Source organism: Macaca thibetana, chromosome 12 (assembly GCF_024542745.1).
Source record: "Macaca thibetana thibetana isolate TM-01 chromosome 12, ASM2454274v1, whole genome shotgun sequence".
In the NCBI taxonomy this organism is placed as follows: Eukaryota; Metazoa; Chordata; class Mammalia; order Primates; family Cercopithecidae; genus Macaca; species Macaca thibetana.
The window spans coordinates 91318563-91336393 of record NC_065589.1 but is presented as its reverse complement, the minus strand read 5'-3'; the positions used below and the strand labels follow the sequence as shown (position 1 = coordinate 91336393).

Below are 17831 nucleotides of genomic sequence, written 5' to 3'. Positions count from 1 at the left end.
AGTATTTACAGAAGTCTGAATTTTCAGCTGGGTACAGTGGCTCATGCCTGTAATCCCCAGCACTTTGGGAGGCCGAGGCAGGCAGATCACCTGAGGTCAGGAGTTTGAGACCAGCCTAGCCAACATGGTGAAACCCTGTCTCTACTAAAAATACAAAAAATACTAAATTAGCCAAGTATGGTGGCGGGTGCCTGTAATCCCAGCTATTTGGGAGTCTGAGGCAGGAGAATCGCTTGAACCCGGGAGGTGGAGGTTGCAGTGAGCCAAGATCACACCATTGCGCTCCAGCCTGGGCAACAAGAGTGAGACTCTGAGACTCTGTCTCAAACAAACAAAAAAACAAAAAGAAGGAAGAAGGAAGAAGGAAGAAGGAAGAAGGAAGAAGGAAGAAAAGAAAAAGAAGAAGAAGAAGAAGAAGAAGAAGAAGAAGAAGAAGAAGAAGAAGAAGAAGAGAAGAAGAGTAGTCTGAATTTTCCACCAAAGAACCCACCTCTTTCAGAGATGGTAGGAGGGGAAATTAGGTTCACCATTTTCTTGTTTTCCTCTTTGTCTTTCTGTTTTCATTTTAAAAGAACTCAGAAGGAAGCATGTAAAATAATTTTCCAAAAAAAAAAAAAATGAGTTGGCAAAAACACAGAGCAGATTTGGGGAAAGGTGGATTTTCCTAGACTTGGTTCTATCAGCTCTTTTTCTGATGTTGAACAAATACATGTAACTAAGTTATTTTTTAACACCTCTTCTGCCATTTTCTATTTTCTGTGAGGCTCCCTGCTCAAAATATGGAGATGAATTTCTCATAATTGTAGATATGAAAAATTGTAGAATCACACCCAATTTTATAGTGGATTGAAGTATACTGGTTTAGGTTACCCCTTCCTACCTTGGACGTAGATACTGAAGTCTTCTGAAGCTTAAAATATGAGTTTTTTCAAACGAAAAACATTTATTTGATTTAGAAAAATAAGCCAATAAATGTGCTTAAACTGGCTGCCAAATGCTATAATAGTAATAATCCTGCCTCCCCACTTCATGCATCCATGTAAATATCCAGGGTGCTGCTACTCACATCACTGATAATGTCCCTGGAGGCCTTGGCAGCCACAATGGGGATGGCATCACTTCGCAAGTCGTAGCCTTTCTTTTTTGCTTCTTCATTGGCAAGTTTGTATAGAGTCTACACAAAGAAAGCCAGAGTTAAAGCAAAAGGTTTGACATCAACAATTCAGAGATTATTAAGTGAGTTATATCCTAAAATTTAGAAAAGGATAGGAACTGGAGACAATTCAAGTTTCTGGCAACAGTGGAAAGCAAATAAATTATACTCTACCAAAAATACTATATAGCATTAGAAATAAATGGGGTATATCAATGAACATTAGTATATATTGATATATTAACCTATTATATATCATTATAGATTAATATGCTATACATAGATCAACATGCTATACATATCAGCATAGATTAACACAATCTAGTAATACAGATTGATGAGCAAAGCAGCAATCTATACATACCACTAAGTGAAAAAAAATGGCAGAACAATGTTTAATAACTATTTATATGTATGTAAATATATTTTTATTCATTTTTATTACCTACAATTTGTACGACAATCATGTAATATTTTATAATGTTTAAAAGACAAATAAGAAAAATTAAAATATAAGAAAATGTAGTTAACAACTATAATCGCAACTTTCTAAATTTTGGGTGTATCATATTAGTAAACCATGTGTCTATAAAATTGCATTTTACTTTTAAAAAAGTCAGTAATCAATGTTGTTAATGGAGAACACTTCTTCCTCATGCCTAAGGTTTTCTTTCTATAGACAAAGCTCAGTTATTTTAACTGCGGCCTTTTCTGTCCCTTTACTCTCTCTGCCCTGGGGAGGTGCAGTGATTTACTGATGTATCTAATTGGTAGGGATGGAATTAGTGGGCATGTATATTTTGGCAGAAATAATGGGCCAGTATTTTATCTAACAATCCTCTGAAATGTCTAAAATACTACTCAGTCCCACTGACTCACTTTGGAAATCGCCATGAACAGAAAAGACAATATGACTTCAGTTTGCCAGTGGAATCCCATCAAATGTAATATTTAACACAGAGATGAAAGGTTGGATGGGCGGAGTGTGAAATCAAAGAGCCGCATGCACCATGACAGCTGAGGCTCAAGAATCTCCACAAAACTAAGTACAGACAACACCACCACAATATAGCACCACAGATTCTGGCCCCTACCTCACTGTAGTTGATTTTGTTCTGCCTTGCCAACATAATCTCTGGTGTGTCAGGCATTATGTGGATCTGCGTCTTGTCTTTGTCCCAGGCCTCCGTGTATAAACGCTATTGAAGAAGATAAGATGTTGATTAAAAATCATTTGAAATAGAAATGACAAAAAGTTCATTTAAAACTATTATTACTGACCTAATTAGGAAAAATAAGCCAGACTTGAATATGAAGTATTCTGCTGGAAGTGTGAGTCTTATTACTAGTTATCAAGATTGAAACTGGGAATAATCAAAATTATTTAGAGGATTTCAAGCATGTAATTTAGAAGGTAAATGTGACCCCACGCCTTCATAGATAATTTTGGCTCCATTAGTCATTAAAATATAATGACATCTTCTGGCATCTTGGAGAAGCTTGAGGCAACTGGGGCTCACCTTGTTCATGTTGAGGGCATTGTTCTTGGCCAGCACCTGCTCCAGAGAATCAGTCACACTGGTAAATTTCAGCTTGTCCGGAGGCTGGCGGTAGATGTTATCGCTCAGTATTTCGGCAGCTCTCTTGCACTTGACCACATCCACAGACCCAATGGGGACCCAGCCAATGCCTCTCAGCCACTGGAGATCTGACTTATAAATATTCTGAGAAGAGGAAAAAAGGCAAAAACTCTTCATCAAGACCACAATATTTAGGGTAAATATGCAAATAGAATCAGTAATAAAGTGCAATTCTGTTTTCTGATCGTTGAAAACAAGCTCATTGTATAAGGCAAACTAAGGAATTATGCTCAAAAATGACCCAGAAATCTCTTCTAGCCATAATAAAAAGTTATCAAATATTTCAGGTTATTAGGAGAGGAGTGGTCCCAAGGAATATCTTCTGTCAGTTGGTTCAGTGAACACTATCATAATTATAATATCCCTATGCAGGGAAGAATACCAACCTGGAGTTACAGAAACCACACACATGCCCAACAACAGGCCCTTAGTGAATTGATTTTAGGCCTAGGCAAATGGAACACTCTGAAGCCATTAAAACCTTCACTGTTTAAGAATATTGATGACATGTAGAAACGTCATTAAAACAATATGAAATTTTAAAGTAGCACATAAAACAATGTGGGTAGATAAATTACATGAATAAGAGTGGGTTTTTCTAGTGGTTGGATTGTGTTGGATTCTTATTGCCTTCAATGTATTCGTCCATATATTTCAAAATATCTGTAATGCCTTTAAAAACACAGTTAAAATATAATAGTGATGTAGAACTCTGAAGCCGAGATCTTCAACAGCTGTAACGCTGTCCAAGATTCAGGGCAATAAAATTTAATTGCTTATTTATTAAATGAACAATTTCATTGTGCAGGGCCCCAGTCTCTTCCTCAACAAGTCCTCAGGATGGAAGCACAGACACCTAAATAAAATCATATTGCCATATTTTTATTTCTCACTTCATTTTAAAACTTTTTTTGCTAAAGATTTTTATGTATCTATTAAGTATTCACAACTACTTCACAATCATAGTATTGGATCTTTGCTTGGCTCATTAGAAAGATTTCACCTGTCACAGCAACTAAGTAGAAAATAAAAAACCCATATTTTGTAGTCTAGACAAAAAAACTATTAGAATTGGCCTGTGCTGACTAGTTATTGCCCCACAAATAACAATAGCGAGAATGAAAACAGGATGGGCGCGGTGGCCCACGCATGTAATTCCCGCACTGGAATGCTGAGCAGGGCGGATCACCTGAGGTCAGGAGTTCGAGACCAGCCTCGCCAACATGGCGAAACCCCATCTCCACTAAAAATACAAAAAATTAGTGGGGCGTGGCAGCGGCAGCCTGTAATTCCAGCTACAGGGAGGTTGAAGTATGAGAATCACTTAAACCCGGGAAGCAGAGGTTGCAGTTATCCAAGATCGCGCCACTGCACTCCAGCCTGGGCGACAGAGGGAGACTCTGTCTCAAAAAAAGAAAGAAAAAAAAAATGAAAACAGTAACAGTTTATACCTCTGGAATGCTTTTTAACTTTCAAATACTTCCCACATTATGAAGGTCATATCACAGGGTGAGGAAGGCAATCCAGAGAAGGTGTCCAACAAATAGACAGATGGTAAGCAATCTGTCAATGTTGTCGTTGTATGGGTGACATCAACCCTTTTAAACTATCTTTTCTGTGCAGGCAAAGCCTTTCTTTTTGGAAAGAATTGCAAAACACAGAGTTCTGTATGTCAAAAGCTACAGAACAGACGTGGGAGTTTTCTCAGGTAGGCTGTAAGTTTTTAGGAACAACCAATTAATGTATCATTATTACGAATTCGTTTTAGTCTCCAAAACTTGCCAGTGCTTCAATTCCTTCAAAGTTTATAAAATACATAGTGCAGGAAATGTGCCTCTCATATCCAGATTTGAGACAGTGCATCTGCTTCCAATAGGTAGTAGGTTCTGTCATTACCACATGGCTCCTCTCCAGAGAGCCAGGCTAAGCAGAAGTGTCTGTGAAACAGTCCGGAAGTGTACAGACCCACAGACTTCTTCTATTTCACAAGCATAATATTTAGTGTGGCAGTAGGCATTAGAATTCAATAATTCTTTGTTTTGCAAAAGAAGCCAAAAACAAATTCCACGGTAATTTTTTGAAGTAAAAATATTTCTTCCTTCCTTAAAAGAATAAAATGTCTCCCTCTAGCGGACCCTGAATTCTAATGTTACTTAATTCCCATTTTGTTTTTTTATAAGACCAAGTCTACTTTGTAAATTTTACTTTCTTATGAAGTCTATTAATGTATTCATATGAAAGCAATAAAATTGTATTCTGATTTAAATCTTATTCATGGACCAATCAATCTTAACTTGAGTAATTCAATGAATTATATATAAAGGATAATTTTCACATAGTTTAAATTATTTCTATGCATAGCTCCATTTATAGATGCTGTACTCACGTCACTCTGGAGGTCATAGGCCTGCCGAGCATGGATGACGTCGCTCTGGTCGGGCAGGCATGTCCACTCGTGCAGGTAGTTCTTGTAGTCCACGTCGCTGACTAAGGTCTGGCACTTCTTGGCCAACACCACCCCCAGCATGTCCACTGGGCTGCTGAACTTCGTCTTCCACTTCTCAAAGTCCTTTTTATATTCCCTGTCACTCTGGATCTTGGCCACATGCATGGACCACATCATCTTGGGGTCATCTTCAATGTTCCGGGCTCCAATGTGGTGGCCAAGTTGCTTCCGGTAACCATCTTTATATTTGTACTAAAATGAAAATGCACAAATCAGGTTTTTTTTTGTAACCCTTTAGAGGCCACAAGTCTGTGCAAAATCAACTTGCTTACATCATAGTTCAACTGACTTTCGTTAATAAGCACTAACTCAAGCCAGTATCCTGGCCTTCATCCTGGAAGCCTTTATGGAGGTAGAAAAATAGATGGAATTCATGTAATTGTAGTGTATACCCCAAGTCACCTACAGCCTAGTACGAAGGGATACCTCTGAAAACAGGAAGTGAATATGTGGGGAAAAGGTCACCTGTGGAAGTCAGGGAGAGAAGATTTGAAGCAGGGAACCTGTAGAATTGGATTCTATGCACTAAAAGCATGTCAGGAAGAGGGTGCACTTGGTGGAATAGTGTCTTTAATAAACAGTAAAATGAGGGACTGATTCCTGCAAGGACCACCTGTAGTAGCACCAAAGGAGAATATTTTATTATTATTATTTTTTACTGGATTCATGCATTCAATGGCAGTGGCAAGCTTTTGGCATCATTTTGAAAACTGATTGTATTTGTAAAACTGACACAGCAACCCAACTGGTTAGATCATGCTCTTAATAAGGTCATGGGTTCTAGCCTCACATGTGCTGACAATGTTTTTATTATTCATGTCCAATGACTTCATTCTGGAATCTAAGGCAGTTATCCAACATACATGCTTCTAGTCTCAAAGACAGCTGACTGAGAAAGTGTAGGTGAGTCAGCAAAAGGCAATATGGTACAGTGGAAAGGAATGAGATTGTTCAGGGTCTCAACTCCCCCACTCACTAGGAGTTTGATTTTAGGCAAGTTGCTTAAATAATCCACAAAATGGGGATAATGATGATATCTACATCCTAGGGCAGTTATGAAGAGTAAGTGAGACAATGCATGTAAAGCTCTTAGCAAAGAGTTCTCAATACTTCTTGGTTATTATTATCTCATTATTTATTATTGTTGGCATAAGTCCATTTGCTGGGAGGATCCAACATACATAAAGTTGAGTCACTAACATATGATTCCAATATAAAGGACAGCAAGTGGGCCTTGATTTTTAGAGCAGTCATTTGTTCCTCAAGAATCCCTGAGGCACCAGAAAAGGATGACAGTTTTACTCTGGGTGGCACAATAAATGGCTAGGAGCTATTGTTAAGAGTGTGACCTTGGCTAGGTGTGGTGGCTCACGCTTGTAAAACCAGCACTTTGGGAGGCTGAGGCAGGTGGATCACCTGAGGTCAGGAATTTGAGACCAGCCTGGCCAATATGGTGAAACCCCATCTCTACTAAAAATACAAAAAATTAGCTGGGCGTGGTGGTGAGTGCTTGTAATCCCAGCTACTCGGGAGGCTGAAGCAGGAGAATCGCTTGAACCCCGGGTGCGGAGGTTGCAGTGAGCCAAGATCGTGCCATTGCACTCCAGCCTGGGCAACAACAGCAAAACTCTGTCTCAAAAAAAAAAAAAAAAAAAAAAAAAGAGTGTGACCTTAGGTCAGTAGTCACCTCTGGTACTGATCAACCGCCTTCTTTTCATAAGGGCGAATTTCAATAGCAAGCACCACATGTGTTTTCAAATACTATCTATTCAAATGTTACATAAAGCCAGGCCCTGAATCTCATTGGCAGAACCTAAGTTTATGAGTTATATTTTCTATAAGCTTTTCTATAAGCCTGGTGATAATTCTTACCTAAGCATCTCTAAGCCTGCAGCTTCACTCTAACAGTGTCCACGTGAATGAATCTTTCTCTATGCTTGGTTGACCAGTTTTCACCAAAGATGCTGTGTCCTACAGGTTACAGACCCCTCTTATAAACATCAAGATTTTCATTTCCCTTAAAACTGAGGTTTTGAAATATCCCACACAAATATATCAGGATATGTTTTCAAAGATCCAGGAAAAGTTCTTTTCTAAGATTTAGTTCAGTGAAAATGCCACGTTAGATTGATCACAAACTCAGAATGGCATTGACAACTCACGTCACTGATGATGTCCCTGGAGGCCTTGGCCGCCACGATGGGGATGGCATCGCTTCGCAAGTCATAGCCTTCCTTCTTTGCTTCTTCATGAGCAAGTTTGTACAGAGTCTAAATTTGGGGGAGAAAATCAGATGCTGACATTTACATATAAAAACTGACAGAGGACTAAGACAATTCACTAAGTTCTCCACAGACAATGCCTATAATAGTCTTACTTTTGAGAGTTCTAAGTCTTCTACATGTTTGCTGAAGTGAAGACTCAAAAATGAGGCTGGGTGCGGTGGCTCACACCTGTAACCCCAGCACTTTGGGAGGCGGAGGTGGGTGGATCACCTGAGGTCAGGAGTTTGAGACCAGCCTGACCAACATGGTGAAACCCCATCTCTACTAAATATAAAAAAAATTAGCTGAGTGTGGTGGTGCATGCCTGCAATCCCAGTTACCTGGGAGACTGAGGCAGGAGAATTGCTTGAACCTGGGAGATGGAGGTTACAGTGAGCTGAGATTGTGCCATTGCACTCCAGCCTGGGCAACAAGAGTGAAACTCCATCTCAAAAAACAAAACAAAACCAAAAAAAGATACCCATGAAAACCAATGCACCTTTATTTTTTACTTTAAAAATTATGTTGAATTAAGTATATACACATATTATAGGTTGTTTTAAAAATGTTTAGTTAAAAGAATAAATCTGGTTTAAAAATTATAGGAAAACATAAGCTGAAACTCATAGGTCTAGTGTGGTAAAATGTGGGTGGGAGGGAAAGGCTTAACTGTTGATCATGGCAATCAATTCAACTCACATTTATTCTGCCCTGACCCTGTGTCTCTGACTGTGTGGGGTACTTGGGAATCAAAGAGGAGGTTCAGATCCCTCTCAGCCTAGAGGTTCCTGGGAGAACTGATGGAGAGACTGATAACCTGTGGAAGCAACTGCTGAAAAGTCAAACCACATTAATAATGAAGAGCTCCAGAAAGGAGTCATTTATTCTGAATTGAAAATCAGGGAAGTTCTTGCAGATGGGGTGACCATAGAGTCAGACTTTGAGCAGAGTTTCAGTAGACTAAGGTGGCTTCAAGGGCAGAGGAAATCACGTGAATCAGGCACCACTGTGGAGGGGAAGCAGAGGGGTGTTGAAGGAAGTGGATGAAGCCCCAGGGAGGAGTCGCTGGAGAGGGCTCAGAATAGCCCGGAGTCGGACTGTGAACGCCTGATTCTAAGAAGTTGGTGTCTAATTCTACAGAAAATAGGAAAGCAGCCAAAAAGCTCTCTTTTTTTTTAACACCAGAGGGAAGCACCCATGGCAGTGTCCCAGTCTGGGTGGGTGCAATAGGGGGCTGCAGATGAAAGGGGGAAGGGCACCTGGGCCTCCTGGAACTGGCAGCCAAGTAGCTGCACTAACACATCTCTGAGCTTTTTCAGCAAAGACAGAGTTGAGAATTCCAGAAATACTGACTGGCTAGACACCGGGGGGAGGGGGGCCCTTTGTTTCCTGAAATTCCTGCACATATAATGCGTGGTTTCCTGGAACAGGACCTATATTATAGGTTTGGCTAATAATTCAGTCCTTTCTGACTAGGGAGTAAGACTTGACGTTTTTAGTTTTTGGTGACAATTAAGAGCTAGCTATACAAGCACTAAAATTATAGTCTCATTTCCAAAATAAAATTACTTAAGATGGTGGCAATTCCACCTAAATTCTCTAAATTATGCTCTGTATGTTGTTGATTTATGCTGCCAAAGAAACAATATTTTCCTTGCTGGTGGCACAAAGCCAGGTGAAATAACTAACACATCAGCTGACAGAATCTTAGATTCACAAAAATCTCCATAGGCTTATATCCACAGGCTCAGTCTAAGAAGAAGAAATTACAGAGATAAATGCCAATCTTTGAAGAGATAAATTACCAAACGCATAAACGCAGGATGGAAGAAACCTAGCTTTAGCCGACATAAGAGGTCTCAGAGTTTAAGTTGGTCTCAAGTTCTGTGTGCACCAGCAGTGACAGCTGCCAATGTACGCTGGGAGCACAGGATGCAGAATAGAGGTCAAATGTCCAGAAAAGGAAATACGATAGTTAAGTGTATTCTATGCCAGTCATTCACCACTCATAGTATTTTGCCCAGTTCGGAGAGTCACATTTTACTAGTGATGTCATGTGAGGAATGCCCAGGAGCTTGGGATATGGAAGGTGAACCTGGGGTGAAGGTGGCGGGGGAGGCACCCTGGTGGTGCTCTCCATCTCCGGCACAGATTTGTTCTGTGCAGCTTCAGAGGACTACGTGAGTTTGCAGAGAGAAATGTTGTGACTCAATACATCAGAAGGTTTCTCATAAATTTTCCAGAACAAATGGACTGATTTATGAGATCAGCTCCTTGTCATTGGGAATCCTTAAGCAAAGGCAGGTCAAAAACCTATTTGTGGGGAGGGGGACCTTTGCACTAGGGTGGAGGCTTGACTCTCTGCCTAAGCGTCTGTGATTCTGGAATGATGGCACGTGGCCCTGTGCACACTGAAAGTGAAAGGAAATGGGCTTGCTAATATATACACGGACAGATATTTCTCTGTGTGTGTGTGTGTGTGTGTGTGTGTGTGTGTGTGAGAGACCTGGTGGTACTGTGGATTTTAGTTCTTGCCTTTAATCCTATACACTAAAAATCTTAAATTTTGATCCTAAACCACACTTAGGAACAATATACAGAAAATATGTTTACTGGTTACGCTTCAGCATAAAGGGGAGATACATATATAGGTCAATTGCTAATTTCCTAATTTCAAAAAATAATAAAAGAAAATGGTCTACATAATCTCATGGTTACAGCTTAAATAATTAGTTCTTGTCATTTGTATTTCCTAAATGATAATTCATATTGCGTAAAGTTTGACATTTATGATGGTGATTGAGAAATGCAAGAGTTGTTATTCACATGAAGCATGAAAAATATTCTTTCTAAAGCTGTCATTTGGTATCACATCACCACACAGCAGATCAACTGAAATAAGCAGCAGCGTGCAAATGTCAAAGAATCTGCTCTCACCTCACTGTAGTTGATTTTGTTCGTTCTTGCCAACATAATTTCTGGTGTGTCAGGCATTATGTGTATCTGCGTCTTGTCTTTGTCCCAGGCTTCTGTGTATAAACGCTATCAAAGAAAATACACAAATTCATCAGGAAAAAAGTTCTGTGTATAGTTAATAGGAATTTTAGGGCCACATAAACTTTAAAAACAAAAAAAGAAAAGGTTATGGATCTTATACACATTATGTGTTTTATGCACATCTTTAAGTAATAAGATCATAGTGGAACATGTACTTATAAATGCCTTATAAATCTGAAACGTATGTTAACAATTAAAAGGAAAATGAGAATAAGCATATTTTATGCAGATTATTTTTTCATAAAATATGCCACTTTATCAAAACCAGGAAATAACTGAAGTAAATATCAAAATATACATGATATATATCAGTTATTAATAGATGACAAGCCAATAGACAGATAGATAGATGCCTTTTATTGCTCAATGCTCTTTCTGTCCTCATTAATGTTTCTTTTGTGTTGATTCAGCTTTAGGGGCCCCACTTTGATTCTCAATTTTGAAGTCTCACCTTGTTCATAGTGATGGCATTATTTTTGGCCAACACTTGTTCCAGAGAGTCAGTCACACTGGTAAATTTGAATGTGTCTGGAGGCTGGCGATAGATTTTATCACTCAAAATTTCAGTTGCCCTTTTGCATTTTTCCACATCCAAAGAGCCAATGGGCACCCAGCCGATGCCTCTCATCCACTGGAGATCAGACTTGTACATATTCTGTTGACACAAATAGTCAATAAATATTTATCTCTGTGTTAGCAATGCATTTTCATCTGAAGGATAAGAGATCAAGTAAAAGCATTCTCAAAATTTAGTTTGGTGGATGGGCCAGGTATCACACAACATTCCATTTCGGTCTGAAGGGTTAAAGGATTAAAATACCTATGGATAAAGGCATGCTATTTGCCTCCTGCAGGGGCTGGAGAGCTTGTGCCATATATTGCCATTTTCTCCAAGGGGTGTTAAATAATTTCCCACCTCTGCACGTTATTATGACTCTCAGTACTCACATCGCTCTGGAGGTCATAGGCCTGCCGAGCGTGGATGACGTCGCTCTGGTCGGGCAGGCACGTCCACTCGTGCAGGTAGTTCTTGTAGTCCACGTCGCTGACTAAGGTCTGGCACTTCTTGGCCAACACCACCCCCAGCATGTCCACTGGGCTACTGAACTTCGTCTTCCACTTCTCAAAGTCCTTCTTATACTCCCTGTCACTCTGGATCTTGGCCACATGCATGGACCACATCATCTTGGGGTCATCATGTATAGCTCGGGCACCAATGTGGTGGCCAAGCTGCTTACGATAGCCTTCTTTGTACTTGAACTAAAAGAAGAAAAAGATAATCATCTGCTTTAACTTTTAGTAAAAAGTAATCACTAAGCGTAACTTTCTCTATTTAAAAAAAAATTTCCCTGAATATATAAATTATATGATAGATGTAGAAACCATTTAGAAAATAAATGAAATATATGTCATATATCATCACATATGAAATATCTCTTATATAAAATATATATCATATAAATAGGCATTACTTTAATACATTCTTTAATGTTAAAGTCATTCTATTAGAATTTAGAATTTGTTTTTAAAATATTTAATTTTCAGATGTATAAGTTTCAGGAGATTATGCTGCAATGACAATGACAATAAAAATGAAATTCTCCTGCATAGCTTTTGTATGCTCACTGATCCAAAATTTCATTGAGTATCTACTATGTGTCAAGCACGGTTCTAGATAAGCAATGTAGATTCAATAAGAATTGTCTTTGCCTACAAAGAGTGTCTGTATATTTATACACAGGAAAAAAAAATTTAAGATGTCATTCTGCCACTAAAATAATTCTTTATGATTCGTGTGTGAAAATATAATTAGAATAGAAGTCATACTGTATATGGGTTTGTGCCTGCTCTTTTCAGTTATTATATAAGCATTTCTATGTGTCATTAAATAGTCTTTGCACACATGACTTTCTTTTTTTTAGAAAGCATCTCTCTCTGTTGCCTAGGCTGGAGTGCAGTGGTACAATCGTGTCTCACTGCAACCGCCAACTCTTGGGCTGAAGTGATCCTCCCGCCTCAGCTTCTGAGTAGCTAGCACTACAGGTATGCGCCACCACACCTGGCTAATTTTTAAGTTTTTTGTAGAGATAGTGTCTTGTTATGCTGACCAGGCTGGTCTCGAACTCCTGCCCTCAAGTGATCCTCCCACCTTGATCTCCCAAAGCACTGAGATTACAGGTGTGAGCCACGGTGCCTGACCTATACGCATGATTTTTAATGACAGCAGGTATTTTATTATATGGTATTTAACCCTTCTGTGATTGTCATTTATTCTTAAATTATGATTACTTCCCATATTTTGGAAATAAAGAAAAAAATCTAGAGTTTTTTTTGTTTGTTTGTTTAACTTCATAGACAAAAGAAATGGAAAGATAAAAATTTTTAGAAATGTGAGCAAATCCTTTTTTATTATACTTTAAGTTCTAGGGTACGTGTGCACAACGTGCAGGTTTGTTACATATGTATACATGTGCCATGTTGGTGTGCTGCACCCATTAACTCGTCATTTACATTAGGTATATCTCCTAATGCTATCCCTCCTCCCTCCCCCCACCCCACGACAGGCCGCAGTGTGTGATATTCCCCACCCTGTGTCCAAGTGTTCTCATTGTTCAATTCCCACCTACGAGTGAGAACATGTGGTGTTTGGTTTTCTGTGGTTGCAATAGTGAACAAATCTATCTTTTAAAGAGAGCAAATATTTGTAGCCCACGACTGGATATGGAAACAAACATATGTTCCATATGAATCGTTGAACTTTGAATAATGTGTCCTATAATTCAGCCCTTGTAGATTCATTGGTTCATACAGCATAGGTTGGGTTTTGAAGAAACCCTACAATAAGTTCAATTGTATATGAGAAATACATCATTGGAAAAGCCAAAACAATTATATGAACTATAGTCAAGTATCTAATACTTTTGTTCAGCAAGAGATGGACATGTTTTGAAATGTATGTTGCTATGGACTCAACCATAACTAGAATTTGGCCTTTGTGTTGATAACTCTATTACCATTATTTTAAACCATTCATTGAAACAATAAACTGTTAGCAACAGCTTTAACCTCATGGCTTACTTGTGCCACTCTAAATCCAGGAGAGATAAATAAATCTTTGAGCCACAGCTAAGGCAAAGAATTTTCCAAGTATACTTACTTCACTTGCAATATCTCTGGAGGCCTTGGCTGCCTTGATAGGAATGGCATCTACCCGCATATCGTAACCTTTCCTCTTGGCTTCTTCTAGGCCAAGCTTATACAGTTTCTAAAATAGACATTAATAATAGATTTAGAAAGTGCATTGTAAGGAAAATGTATCCTGCACTATGAATATATTGCTTACCTCACTGTAATTTACTTTGTTTTGTTTTGCTAATAAAACTTCAGGGGTGTCTGGCATAATGTGGACAGTGGTTTTATCCTTATCCCAAGCTTCTGTATAGAGGCGCTAAGAGAAACAGAGAGACATGACTGGTACAGGCCAGTAATAAATAGACACATGCAGACAGTCTGATTTTTAATGAGAATCAAGAAATTCAGCTCAGTGAATTGGTATTTGTGACATTTTCAGGTCTAGATGTCTTGTGTCAATAAGAAGCACAATAGTTTAAAACCACATTAGTACCAAGCAAAGGAATCAAAAATAAGTTTTCTTTTATAGAAACAGATTTCAGTGTTTCCATAAACAAAAAAATTAATAACCTCCTCAAACAAAGATAAGACTTACATGATTCATGGTAATGGCATTGTTTTTTGCCAAAACCATTGGTATGGAATCCATAAGGCTGGAAAACTTAAATTTATCTGGGTGCTGACGGTAAACGTGGTCACTCAAAATCTGGGTGGCTCGTTTGTTTTTCTCATCCTCGAGAGAACCACTAGGCATCCAGCCAATGCCTTTTAGCCACTGAAGGTCTGACTTGTACAAATTCTGAAAGCGCAAGTGACAAATTTGTCATAATTAAATCATTTATCATAATTTGTCATAATTAAATCATTTGCCCCTAAATAAAAGTTCATATTATATTATATATATTTTAATACTTGAATTATTAGAAAATTCTAAATTTTTGGTATGAATTATAAATCAACAAAATGTTCAGATTAAAAGCGTATTTTGAAAAACATTTTAAACAGAAGCACATAGAAAATGACTCAATCCTTTGATTGTCTAGCTCAACAATCTAGAGGCTTCCACCAAAGCAATGGGTCTTTGCTGGGTCTTTGTGGAATAATGTTGCCTCCAGATGTTTGGGTGACTAGATGGGGCTTGGGCATTAGTCCAGGGTAATTGTGTAAACTCAACTCCCCTCACGACGGGACTCTGATACTTTAAAAAGCAGACATCATGTTTTGTTGGCCAAAGGAAAATCTTAGACTCACGTCGCTCTGGAGGTCATAGGCCTGCCGAGCATGGATGACATCACTCTGGTCGGGCAGGCACGTCCACTGGTGCAGGTAGTTCTTGTAGTCCACGTCGCTGACTAAGGTCTGGCACTTCTTGGCCAGCACCACCCCCAGCATGTCCACTGGGCTACTGAACTTGGTCTTCCACTTCTCAAAGTCCTTCTTGTACTCCCTGTCACTCTGGATCTTGGCCACATGCATGGACCACATCATCTTGGGGTCATCTTCAATGTTCCGGGCTCCAATGTGGTGGCCGAGCTGCTTGCGGTAACCATCTTTGTATTTGTACTAAAGAAAAAAAAAATGTGTCTTATTCCTTTCAAAATTAACTTCTGTTGCCATCTTTGGGGCAAATTACAAAGCACATTAACTCTAAATATTTTACTAAGCCTAGAGAGCCAAAGACTTCAGTCTTTTGATATGAAAGATTAAAGGCTAAATTCAGCTATGAAATTCCATACATAATAAATGCATCCTTGATCTTATCCTCATCCCACACTGCATGGGATCATTTTATTCCATTGTAATTTGTTGCCCCTTAGATTTTGTTCAATTTGAAATTAAATTGAGACTGCTTTGAAGTGACAAATTGCAATCAAATCAATATCAACAAAGGATAAAATCTTACTTCACTGGCAATTTCCCGGGAGGCTTTTGCTGCTTTGATTGGTATGGCATCAACAGGAAGATCATAACCTTTTCTCTTCAGCTCCTCATAACCCATTCGGTAGAGTTTCTGTTAAGAAATGAAGATCACTATGTTCCCCATAGACAAATATAGCATAATGATCAAATGTGCTAAATATTTTGAGTCCAGGAGAGTAGCATCTGTGCCCTAGAATACTCAAATGTAATTAGAAATTATGCCCATTGATTGCTAATGATCCTGTTTTAAACTTTAAAGCTCTTCAATTACCTAAATCAGCAAAATTGTCAGCTCTTCCCAAATACAGTCATGCATTGGTTAATGACAAAGATACATCCTGAGAAATGTATTGTTACGTGATTTTGTCCTTGTGGGAACATCACAGAGTGTACTTATGCAGTCCTAGATGGTACAGTCTACTACACACCTAGGCTATATGGTATAGCCTATTCCTCCTAGGCTACAAACCTGTAGAGCATGCTAGTATAGGCAACTGTAACACAATGGGAAGTATTAATATTTGTGTATCTAAATATGGCTAAACATGGAAAAGATACAGCAAAAATACAGTATGATTATGGTACTATGTTATGGAACCACCATTCTGTATGTGTGCCTTTGTTGGCCAAACTGTTGTTATACAGTGCCTGTCTACACTTGCAAGAATCAGGCAGAAGTAAAACAATAGAGAAATGAAATGGATTATTATTTAGGTGCTGTTTTTCAATTCACATTGGCTGTTTCATTAGAAGTTTTTGTTAGAAAAGAGCTATGGCTTTTCATCTAATTATTCTAATGAGAAAAAATCACGCCTAAGGGGTTATCTCTTCCATGTAGCTGATGCACTGTGAAATAGTCTGTCTCCCAATATGGGACCATCCAAAATAGGATCCACATCTATAGGTAAGATACTGAGTCCACCATAATTTCTAAAACTTAAGATGTTTTGAAGAAAGTTTAAATAATGAATTTTAAAAGCTTAAGCAAAATAATTTTTTTTTCAGATCTGTGACATAACTTAAAAATTGAGAATATAATTTAAATGTACTTTTATCCAGAAACCAGATTATTTAAAGTGCCTGTTGATCTTGGACTTGTGTTTATCTGTTAGTCCTTTGTGGCATTACTTTGATACATTCTTTAATGTTAAAGTCATTCTATTAGAATTTAGAATTTGTTTTTAAAATATTTAATTTTCAGATGTATAAATTTCAGGAGATTATGCTGCAATGACAATGACAATAAAAATGAAATTCTCCTGCATGGCTTTTGTATGCTCACTGATCCAAAATTTCATTGAGTATCTACTATGTGTCAGGCACGATTCTAGATAAGCACTGTAGATTCAATAAGAATTGTCTCTGCCTGCAAAGAGTGCCTGTCCACACTGGGAAATGCAATACAAGCCATCACCCTGTGATGATATGTATAACAATGGACTGCAAGGAACATAGAATACAGACTCCCCATTCTGCCTGACACAGTGAGTACTAACATTTCGATGTTCAATCTACAAGCCACTAAATAAAGAATCTAAGTCATATGTAGTTCATTAATTATAATAATTCAGGGATTCAAAGAACTTCCAGAAAACTTCACTGATTTAGAAACAATCAAAATGAGCTTTCTGAAAACACATGCTGAATTTGAAAACTTACATCACTTGTGTTGATTAAATTTGCTTTAGCCAGAACAATGTCAGGTGTATCAGGCATGATATGGATCTGAGTCTTGTCTTTGTCCCAAGCTTCTCTATAAAGTCTCTAAAATAAGAAATAAGAATTTTTCAGTGGTGTTGTTAGATTAGTGAATGACACAGTTGGCTTCAAACAGAATTGCTGATTTTATCTTAATTAAACATTATGCGGAATTGATATCATAAGCAGAACAACATAACATAAGCAGAAAATAGATGCATTATTTCTTGATTTATCTGGAACATAAGCAGAAAATAGATGCATTATTTCTTGATTTATCTGGAACATAACTGCCTTTCAAAACGGAGATTATGGGTCACATTTTCAAAGTTACAGAAAATCCTGCCTACAAGAAATCAATCTAGGTAATCACATGCTTTGCCAATATTATCAAATGAAACAGGCTTCTCCATCTTTTGGGTTGTGTCCCTCAGTGTTTAATTGAGAGGCAGCCCTTGCCT

General features: G+C 38.3%; 1 protein-coding gene across 42 annotated transcripts in view; it reads right to left on the bottom strand.

Annotated features, from left to right (window-relative positions):
- NEB (nebulin) overlaps positions 1-17831 on the bottom strand; it is a 224169-nt gene that overhangs the window by 123269 nt on the left and 83069 nt on the right. For 39 of the 42 annotated variants that reach the window (XM_050750407.1, XM_050750362.1, XM_050750367.1 and 36 more), the window contains 14 exons: positions 17332-17436; positions 15656-15763; positions 15004-15315; positions 14348-14551; positions 13964-14068; positions 13778-13885; positions 11569-11880; positions 11072-11275; positions 10501-10605; positions 7462-7569; positions 5180-5491; positions 2674-2877; positions 2248-2352; positions 1067-1174 (listed from right to left, as the gene is read on the bottom strand). In XM_050750407.1, the coding sequence (XP_050606364.1) occupies positions 1067-1174; positions 2248-2352; positions 2674-2877; positions 5180-5491; positions 7462-7569; positions 10501-10605; positions 11072-11275; positions 11569-11880; positions 13778-13885; positions 13964-14068; positions 14348-14551; positions 15004-15315; positions 15656-15763; positions 17332-17436 (2400 nt within the window). The remainder of the gene's footprint in view (positions 1-1066; positions 1175-2247; positions 2353-2673; positions 2878-5179; positions 5492-7461; positions 7570-10500; positions 10606-11071; positions 11276-11568; positions 11881-13777; positions 13886-13963; positions 14069-14347; positions 14552-15003; positions 15316-15655; positions 15764-17331; positions 17437-17831) is intronic. The other 3 variants (XM_050750392.1, XM_050750400.1, XM_050750403.1) reach the window with 3 other exon arrangements.